General features: G+C 42.3%; 1 protein-coding gene across 1 annotated transcript; it reads left to right on the top strand.

Annotated features, from left to right (window-relative positions):
- Window positions 1-4741: 4741 nt before the first annotated feature.
- Window positions 4742-10676, top strand: LOC103654114 (pumilio homolog 3). Its single transcript, XM_008680937.4, has 11 exons — window positions 4742-5106; window positions 5602-6300; window positions 6722-7547; window positions 7640-8198; window positions 8282-8423; window positions 8549-8656; window positions 8769-8981; window positions 9058-9168; window positions 9569-9763; window positions 9891-10065; window positions 10172-10676. Exons 2-11 carry the CDS (start codon window positions 5653-5655, stop codon window positions 10201-10203), a joined length of 3009 nt encoding a protein of 1002 aa, XP_008679159.1. The 5' UTR covers window positions 4742-5106; window positions 5602-5652; the 3' UTR covers window positions 10204-10676.
- The last annotated feature ends 106 nt before the right edge of the window (window positions 10677-10782 follow it).

Below are 10782 nucleotides of genomic sequence, written 5' to 3'. Positions count from 1 at the left end.
CACTCCAAGACACAAATCAAAGCCTCCGATCAAATCAAAGTCCACAATTCAACTCTAGTTTTTAGGACTTGTGAGAAGATCGACTTGTGTTCTTTTGTTGCTATTGTTGCTTGGTTGGCTTTCTTCTCTTCCCATTCTTATTCTCAAGTGACTTGTAATCAAAGCAAGAGACACCAAGTTGTGGTGGTCCTTGTAGGGGTCTAAGTGACCCATTTGATTAAAGGGAAAGCTCACTCGGTCTAAGTGACCGTTTGAGAGAGGGAAAGGGTTGAAAGAGACCCGGTCTTTGTGACCACCTCAACGGGGATTAGGTTTGCAAGAACCGAACCTCGGTAAAACAAATCAATATGTCACTCTCTTCATTTGCTTGTGATTTGTTTTCACCCTCTCTTTCGAACTCGAATTTAATTCTAACGCTAACCCCGACTTGTAGTGTGTGCTTAAGTTTGTAAATTTCAGATTCCACCTATCCACCCCCCCTCTAGGCGACTTTCACCGGCACACCCATTTGGACATGTATACATGAGGTAGTAGAAACCCTTCTTGCATGAATTCAACAAAGTTCAGGGAGCTATGTGAATAACCATAGACTCATGTGAATAGTGTAGAAAGGGCTGGTTTGTGAAGGTTAGTTTAAGTTTTGTTCCAGGGTTCTATGCGCAAATGGGTTTTCCCTTTCTTTTTAAATGTGGTGATAAATCTGTTGTTGTGCTTTGAAAGATCATAACTTGCTCGTTTTTGGTCCAAATAAGATGAAACAAGGTTTGTTAGTTTTCTGGTGAACTCTTCTATGTTTTTAAATTACGAAATGTTAGTTTAAACAGACTTTATTGAGTCGTTTTAATTATTTTGTGAAACTGCAGTGAACTAAGTAAATTCATAACTAATTATAAGAAAGTGAGCAAAATGTGATTCTAGTTTTGTTGAGTAGGTCTTGTTGTGCAGTATCTGAGAAAAATCTATATTTGGTAGCTTTTGTGGAAAATATTGATGTTATGATTGAAAGTGTTGTTTTGATGTTTTCTTGTAAAATTCATTATAAAAATAATATGATGAAACTGGATATGAATATTTTTCTGTGGGCATAATATTATCATATTATTTTTTTAGTAGAAGCACCTAATAAAAGTACTGGTTCTATTGTTTGGTTCTTTTCACCGTGATAAGCATTTTCAAGTATAATTCAGCCTGTTAGCTTGTCATTTTTGTGTAGGAAGATGTACTGCATAATATGCTATGAGAATTTCACAGTAGGCTAGTAGTATAATCATAATGCTATTGTAATTGTTGTAGATTTTTCTGCGGTCTCAAAATAATACCTTAAGTTATAGTCTTATGATTTGAATGAAACAAGTTGTAGGGTTTGGTGGTTTCCTTATGCTATGTGATAAATAGTAGCTAATTGAAATAAGATGGGTGCTTAGAAGAAAGGTAAAGTTAGTGAGTTAGTAATAACGTAATTAGTTGTTAATTTCAGGTTGCAAAGATCTCACTGATGATGAACCGATCTATCTTAGGTTATTCCATGGTATATCACATTCAACATTCTTATGCATTCTTGATGCTCATACTATGCATTTGCATGGCGTTCCAGAAGAATCACACTGCTTGAGTTTGAACCTGTGAAACAAGAATTTTCTAAGGAGCCTACAGTTGCAACTGGAGGAGGAATTCCAGAAGATTTCCCTGAGTAGCCTAATCACCGACCATCTTTCCTAAAAGGCAAGCCTCGGCATCTAATTCCATGATTTGCAATAAATGGTAATTTATTTACCTACCTGCCTATGGTTGTTGCATTAGGTGGTAGGAGTTGTTTGAAAACAACTGCTGCAATTTTCTTTTATCCTTGATTACTCTTGTATATTCTTAGCCTTGTCACCTGGTTAAGTTAGGTACACTTAAATGCTTAGGTCTGCTTAGACCAGTAGAAGTCAGGTGATTTCCTGTTACCTGTGAGATATAGGTGATTACCTTATGCTTGATTTGGAAAAGGTCATTAAAAAATATCAACGAATAGTATGAAAGTTAATATGAGACCAGACGAGATGCAAATAGGGAAACAACAAGGCATGGAGGTCTTGGGTGTCTACTTATCCATGTTTGTGTCGATTCAGGACCGTACCATTGGGGTCCCTCGAGTCATGTTGAACTTATGTCTAATCACTTAGCTGGCCGGATAACTCGTTCCGACCATGAAGTCGAGTAGTTCAAGTTTGGCCGAGCAGCGCGACCGGGTGTGCATCCATGGTGGTTGCAGATGATTAGACCAAGGGCAAGTGCATGGTTAGTTGACCTAGCGACGACCTTGGGTTATATGGTTGGACATCCTAGCTACCGTTGAATACCCATGAGATGGCAGTGGGACGGACCTAGCTGCAGAATTATTCGAAAGGTGACCCATGTTGCTCTTGCGTCGGCCGGTGTAAGGGTACATTAGGTTTATGTTAGGAATACCCCGCCAGCTAGTTAGTAATCGATTCGAATCGCCATCGCTCCTGGACAGTGAGTACTTGACTCTTGCTATCTCATCGTAGTAAGAACTACACCATGATATTGAGGATATTGATGAAGGATGTCATTAATAATTATAGTCAAGGGTCTGGGTTACTCTTGCCTGTCTAGTAATTAAGAGAATTGATCAACTTGATTCATCACTAAAGTTATAACTAGACTTATAGTGAACCGACAAATGTCATCTAGCTAATTAGGTGCTAACCTGTCTTTGCAGCATAATAAGTAAAAACGAATTGCTAAAAGATGATTAATAGTCATGATACCCCTTAAGTTGCTAATAACCACATTAATTCTTGTACTCTTCCAAAATAAAGAGTCAACTCCATACAAAGCCTTGCATGATCCTTGGTGTCTTTTAATTTCTTATTTTTCTGGTTTTGGACGGGTAAGTCTAGTTGAGTACATCCTCGTACTCAGGGTTTTATTTCCAATTGTTGCACGTGATGTGATGTACCATGGTTATTGCAAGTTGTGCCTGGATCCAGCTGTGGATGATGACTAAGTTATTAAGCCACGGGCAATGGCGCTCTTATTAGCCCCCTCTCTCTCAAGGATGCTTTTGTGGGATGCAATCATCAGACTGGCTATGTGTTTAAACTAAGATGACTTTTGGAAACTACTTTATCTTTCGCTGCTTATTTTGGTTTGTAATAACCATGTACTCCGATGTTATGTAATATTTGAAAGTGTTTTCAGACTATGTGTAACATGTGGTTGGTTCATTGAATCATATACGGTCTTGATTGAATATGTTGCTCCATCCAAATCTATCGAGGTTCGGCGGACTACCGGGTTTATATTGGCTCATGTGTGATGGTTTGATCACTTAAGTGATTGCTATTATACTTGTGCTCGTATAAAATGGTCGGTTCTGTCACATGGACTGTCTCACTCCGGTTAGGGTGCGAGGCCTTTCTCCCCACGCATGTGCAGTGAGCCGCAACTTAGGGCCTAGACCGCGAATGGGCTAAAACTAATCCATCCTCCCTGCGCCCTTGGATCAAAAATTAGACGGTCAACGCTCACCCGAGTTCGTCTGGGCTAGGTTTATGAGCCATCTTTTTTTAATCCACGGGGGAAACCCCAAGTCATTTTCTTATCCTGGCGCACGCGTCCTTTGCTCTCCTCTCCCTCTCTCCCAAGATCCTCCCTTTTCTTTGTCCTCTCCCCTAACTTCGGTGAACAAGTGAGAGTGAACACAATGAAGTCATATCGTCGCTTGCGGGGGTCCTTGCCATTGTGTGTGCTCCCCTTTAGAGTGAGTGTGTCGCCGTCGAGCAGCCTCACAGTGTTTCCCTAGTGCCCCTGTTCACGGTGTCGTGCTTTAGGACAACAACAACAACTTTGTCTACACGTTGTATACCCTAGTTGTCGGTAAACATGTAAGCTCTTACCCTTATTTCTTCTATCCATGCTTGCTTGGGGATAGTTAGGGTTAGGGTTCTAGTTCAGGAAAACTTGATGAGGTTTCTCTCTTCTCCATTTTTCTCTTTACCTTTTAATGGGTAAATTCAAGGTTTTTTGGGAGGGTTTACTTGGGTTCACCCTAACTCTAAAGGATTAAACATATATATAGGGTTAAGGTCCAAACACCAAACTTACTTCGGTACCATTGTTAGATTATTATAGTATAGTGTACTCGAACTTTAGCCACTAGATGTGCAAGTGGCTCCACACACAGAGGCGTTATTATATCAATCTTTCTACTTATTCATCACATAGAAGATATATCTCTCTAGAGGTGTATGAGAGAGAGAAATACGACGAATATTGGTTCACGTGTCGAACTTCTATCTATATATGTACGTGGTATGAAAGAAAACCACAAAATTATAATTTTATTGTGTTCTCAATCAAAACAGAAGAGTAGAGTTCGGCTCTGTTGAGAACAACTGGTACGAAAGCCCATTATTAACCAGCGTCTTGATGGTGGAGCTCCCTCACATATTGTTATTATATTATTTATTATTGTTTTTATTTATCTTTATCTCTGTCTCTACTATACAAAGCAACATTTCTACATTGTATTACCTTCTACTTTCCGTTTGATATAAAAATAAAGTAAAATTATGTATAAGTAAGGGTCAAGAACCTTGTTGTCTCCATATTCATACTCATCTAACCAACAAAATATACATATTTTTTATGTGAAACAAATTATATTCATGTAATATATAGAAACTCTAATATATAGAATCTCTAGTAATGCAGCATGGCGCTTTGAGATTCGGGGAGGTGCGGGATCTGACGGATGGGAGCAGCTGGGGAGGCGGGCTACCGGTCTCGAGAAAGGAAGAAAAGGCCACACGTCGCTTTCAGCCTCCGCCTCCGCTCCCTTCCTTTCCCATTCGTCTCGTCTCGCTCTCGCCTGCCGCCTTCCCTTCGCGTCTCCTCGCTCCGGCCGCAGCAGCCGCCTCCGCCCTCCATCCGCAAAATTACCCAATCCATCATCCCCGAACCCTAAATAAATCCTCGATCGGCCGCGCGCGGGAATCAACGGATGGGACCGCGGCCGGCGGCTCCGTAGCGGATTGGAGGCGCTCGGTTCGCGGGGGCCGCGGTTCGGCTGCCGGGTGGCGCCCGCTTCTAGAGGTGAGATTTTTGCAGGTGTCGTTTAGGTTCACGATCGACTCCTCGGTAGGGGTAGCCGGGTAGGACTGCCGCGTTTTTATTTTCCTCTGTTCCCTTTACCTGCCTATCTATATCTTAGTTGCGATATGGAATTAATGTTTGGTTGTTTCGTCCGCGGATTAGGATGTTTTCCCGTCAAGTTTTGTCGGTTAGTCCCCTGCAAGTTAGGTTTCCAGTGGCTTAGTGTTTGGTTTGTATATTCAGTCCGATGTAACTTGATGCGCCAGCTCTTTATGCTTCCCTTAAAGGCGGGACTTATCATCCGCGGAAACTCGGGATCGAAACGATTTCGTGTGTTCTGTAATCAAGTTTTTCTCATCATAACAAAGATGCGTCCGATCATTCTTCCAATTGAATTTTCATGCATAATTTCAGATTACAACTCGACTCTATGCAAGTTTTTTTTTTGGGGGGGGGGGGGGGACAGTACTGAACACCATTTGCTTACTGGTTTAGGGAAACCAAGAAGGAAGGAAGGAGATTGGAATAAAGACAGGCACTGCAACGATGGCTCCATCTCAAGCGGCGGCAGCGGCTGGCCCCACCTTTGAGGACCTCGAGCGCGACCTGCAGGCAGTTCTCATGGACCAAAACCACATGTCCCCAGTGGACGACCTCGGCATGTTTCGCAGCGGCAGCGCTCCCCCCACCGTCGAGGGATCTCGCACGGCCATTGGCGCACTCTTCTCTGGTCCACCGCTTCACGCCAACAGCCTTGGCGCCGGCGGCGGCAGCGGTGGGACTGCTTCTGGCCTTGACGTGCTCACTGATGAGGAGATACGGTCACACCCAGCGTATCTGTCGTACTACTATTCTAATGAGCACCTCAACCCAAGGCTTCCGCCACCAATGGTTTCCAAAGAGGACTGGCGTGCAGCGCAGTGGTTCCAGGCTGTGTCTGGAGGTATTGGGGATAGGAGGAGGAGGCCTGCGGAGGTCGGGAGTGGAAACTCCCTGTTCTCGGTGCAGCCAGGGGCAAACGAGGTTGGTGGAGAGAAGGCGCTGCTGAGTGATAGAATGGAGAGGAGTGGAAGGAATGGGCTCGCACGACAGCAGTCTTCAGAGTGGCTTGGGAGAGGCTCCGATGGGCTCATCGGCTTGTCAGATGCCAGTGCCCTTGGGTCTCCGCGCAAGAGCTTTGCTGATGCATTGCAGGTTTGTAGCATATTTCACTGTTGATTTTGATTTCATTTTGTCGCTGCAGTTACATTTTCAGTAGAAGCAAACATTGTAGTTGAATGAAATTATATTACCCATCTTCAGTATAACCAAACATTTGGATTAAGTGAAATTCTCTTCTGAACTCTTTGGGATGGAATGCTTATATGAAATTAGCAGATTATTCACTTTGCCTGCAAATCATACTTTTAGTAACATAAAATCCACCAGAGGTATCTTCACTGCTGAACTTGATGGCTGGTATGGTGATATTTTTTTTGGTGCCTGACATTACCATATGAAACTTCGTGCACAGATATTGATAGGCTACTGCTATAATTTATCCCCAAAATATTTGTTACTGCGTTTTTCATTTTGTTTTGTTTTTTATTCTCATCTGCAATTGTTTCAATGGCAGGAAAATATTAGCCGTCCTGCTGTTATAGCCGGTCATCTTTCACGTTCTAATAGCCGTAATGTTCTTGAGGGCCCAACTCCAATCAGGTCATCTGATTCACGCAAGCCACAACTGCAGAATAGGTCAGAATCCATGAATGGCCTGCGATCTGGATCCACTTCACCGAGTCTGGTCAGGGTCCAAAGTCTTGGTTCTTCGATGTCTCATACCTTCGCTTCTGCTGTTGGTTCATCTATCTCAAGAAGCACCACCCCTGACCCCCAGCTGATACGGAGAACTCCTAGTCCTTGCCTTCCTCCAGTTGGAGTTCGGATGGGGAGTTCTGATAAAAAAGTTGAAGCTTCTGTTTCTTCACTTAATCATGATGGTGCTGACATTGTGGCAACTCTGTCTAGCTTAAGCCTATCTGGAAATAAGATGTCGAATGTGGAAAATGAAGTTCAGACTCATGCTTACCAGAACTTTGGTGATCAGGCTGATGTGTTGTTTAATGTACCAAAGGAACATAGGCAATTTTCACCACGGAATTTAACTCAAAAAACTGATGAAGACTTGCTTAATGCCCCTGAATATGCAGTTTTCCCAAATGGGGGGAGTAACTTCAGTAATTTGCATGCTAGTAAGGTGGCATCTCATAGCAATAGCAAGTTCCCTATGCAATCACCACACGGTAATGCCAACAAGAAAGGATCTTTGATGAGCTCAGCTGGATCAGTTTCTCAGTACCAGCACTTGAATGGTGATAGCCATGACATTGATGTATCTGGATGGCATACTCATACAGGTGGTTTTACTTCATCCATGCTGAACAATCAACTGAATCCTGGTATCCTTAATCCCCTTCCCCATCTTTCTTCCTCTCCCCACTACCTGTCTGTTGTTCACTCACTCACCTTTTGAACCATGTTTTCATTCCAGATGGTGACTATGGCAATGTTCTTTCGAATCATGGTGGATCGAGTTATCAGGGCCAACCAACAGAGACGATGTACGCACAATGCTTGCAGGCAAACCCTGATTCACCCCTTGGCGCAGCTGCAAGCATGAGCCCTTTCCAAGGGAGGGGTTTTACTGGTTCAGGACACTTGGATAGTCCTGGATACCAAAAAGCTTACCTTGGGTCATTATTTGGCCAGCAAAAGCTACAATATGGGATGCCATACCTGGGCAATTCTGGTGCTCTTAATCAAAATATCTATGGCAATGATTCTGCCTTTGGCATTGGAATGACTTATCTAACAAGCCCGCCATCTACTCCATATATCTCATCTCCCCAAGGCCATGTTGGGCAAGGAAACCGTCTGACTCGACTTCCAGCAGTGGTGAGGAACACCGCTGGAGGATCCATGGGATCGTGGAATTCAGAGAATGGTCTGATGGATAATGGTTATGGGTCCTCCTTGCTGGAGGAATTCAAAAGTAACAAAACTAGATCTTTTGAGCTGTTAGATATTGTAGGCCATGTGGTAGAGTTCAGGTATTATTTCCTTGAAATTCTAACGTAGTCAAGTTCATTTATTTTGGTATGAATCTACTATGGTTCTCTCTCTTACCTTTCAGTTCGGATCAGTATGGGAGTCGCTTTATACAGCAGAAACTAGAAACTGCTTCTACTGAACAGAAGAATATGATTTTTCCTGAGATCCTTCCCCAGGCACGTACTTTGATGACTGATGTTTTTGGAAACTATGTTATACAGAAGGTGAGAAACCCTCATTTACATTAGAACAAATCTGGTTTGTTTTTTAATGATTTGCGTATTCATTTTATAATTGAGAGCTTATGGGAGCTCAGTTTTTAAATTAGTGATTGCTTGGGTTTTGGCAGTTCTTTGAATACGGAACTGAAACGCAAACGAAGCAACTGGCAACCCTGCTTAAGGGTTTTGTGTTACAGCTGAGTCTTCAAATGTATGGCTGCCGGGTGATTCAGAAGGTTTGTACACTGCTACAAGCAGCGTTTCCTCCCTATTAGTTTAGATCCCGATCATCTAGTGATCTAAATAATTTCTGTGGACGCTTAGGAGGGTACTTGTTTTTTTCTGTAGGCTTTGGAAGTTGTTGAAGTGGAACAACAAACACAAATGGCTTTGGAGCTTGATGGATCTATCATGAGATGTGTTCGTGATCAGAATGGCAACCATGTCATCCAAAAATGTATAGAATGCATCCCTCAGGAGAGGATACGATTTATCATTTCTGCATTTTACGGACATGTCGTGGAGCTTTCTATGCATCCTTATGGTTGTCGTGTTATTCAGGTGCTACATCAACCTTCCTATGGTTTTGCCGTCTTTTTTATATAGATTTTCCTAAATGTGTTCTTGGATATCACAGAGGATCTTGGAGCATTGTGACGATGAAAGCACTCAAAATGCCATGATGGAAGAGATCATGCAGTCCGTGGTTACTTTAACGGAGGACCAGTATGGTAATTATGTAATCCAGGTAACTGGTTCCTGTTCTTTTCTGATGTACTCTGTGAGTTAGACCTCAACTCCAGCCATATGCCTTCCGTGTTGAAGGCACTGAATCATTCTTCTGTCAATCATCCATTGTAGCACTATCTATTGTTCGGTGCCTGCTTAAGCATCTCACAACTAGTGGTTTAAATCTTGTCTATCATGACCAAGTTTTCTAGCTTCTTGTTGAGAATATGTATGATACTTGGAAGTGGCTTTGTTATTGTTTCACAAGTGGCATTTGGCTTTCATTCATTTATTGTATTCTAAGTGTTGTATCATGTTACAATGTTCTGCATTGACTTAACTGTTCCCTATACCTTCATGTTTGTCCATCCCATTGTTTTGAGAAAAACACCTCTATAATCCCTTTTCTTGTTTTTCAGCATGTCCTGCAATATGGGAAACCAGAAGAGCGTTCTACTATAATTGCACAACTCGCTGGACAGATAGTGAAGATGAGCCAGCAGAAATTTGCATCCAATGTTGTTGAGAAGTGTCTTACTTTTGGTTCTCCTGAGCAACGGCAGATTCTAATCAATGAAATGCTTGGCACAACTGATGAGAACGAGCCGTTACAGGTTTGTTTTCAACATTCAGTCTCATCTTGCCTTTTTCTTTTAGAATCGGTAGTTCGATGGTCTGCTGCTGCAGGATTGGACTCGATGCATTCTAGCAACACTTGTAATGTAAACTTATGTCCTCCAGGCAATGATGAAAGACCAGTTCGCAAACTATGTTGTGCAGAAGGTTCTGGAGACATGTGATGACCAGAACCGTGAATTGATTCTTTCCCGTATCAAGGTCCACTTGAATGCACTGAAAAGGTACACCTATGGGAAGCATATTGTGACACGTGTTGAGAAGCTTATTGCCGCAGGAGGTAAATAGATCCCAAGACCCAAAGCTATATACTGAAAACCATTTATCCTTGTCATTTGACCACTGAGCGTTTGCATTTTGTTTGTGTTTCTTATCATCCTTTTCAGAACGGCGCATTGGCGCACTACCCTCCTGCTGAGATGGCAATGGTTAGGTCACCTGTACAGCAGAAGATAGCGAGGCCTAGCTTTTTACCATTACCAGTAGTCGTTAATATTGAGCAAGTACAACCGCAGAAGTTAAAAAAGAAAGGCTCCCAAATCCTTTGTAAATAAAGGAGAGCCTCTGGAAATAAATAAGAATGAGAAAAGATGAGATTTTACTTGTCCTCGAGGAAAGACTTGTATATTTGTATTGTTTTTCCCCCCTCTTGCAAGCAGCAGGATAAAGAAGTTTTAAATATTTTGTCGAGAAGCAAAGCAGTTACTAGAAGGATAAAGGTTTTAGGATCATAGATGATGGGAAGGACTGCTGTAGATTCTCCTTTTTTCCTTGGGTTTCATCAGTCAGTGTATAAGTACTAATGTCCATGCTGATGTTAATCTCTGTAAGACTGCCTTCAGTTTACTGAATCTTTTTTTTCTCTTCTGGTGCCTGCCAAGTGCCAGCATCTGAGCAGTTCTTCAAATATTACTTGTTTCCAACCACTCAACTTTCGTATAATGTTCATAAAATGTTTGTAGCTACTACTGACCTTGATATGTGATGCATCATGGAC

The sequence above is a fragment of the Zea mays genome, chromosome 4, assembly GCF_902167145.1.
Source record: "Zea mays cultivar B73 chromosome 4, Zm-B73-REFERENCE-NAM-5.0, whole genome shotgun sequence".
In the NCBI taxonomy this organism is placed as follows: Eukaryota; Viridiplantae; Streptophyta; class Magnoliopsida; order Poales; family Poaceae; genus Zea; species Zea mays.
The sequence above is the reverse complement of the archived record's forward strand: the minus strand, read 5'-3'. Positions and strand labels throughout refer to the sequence as shown.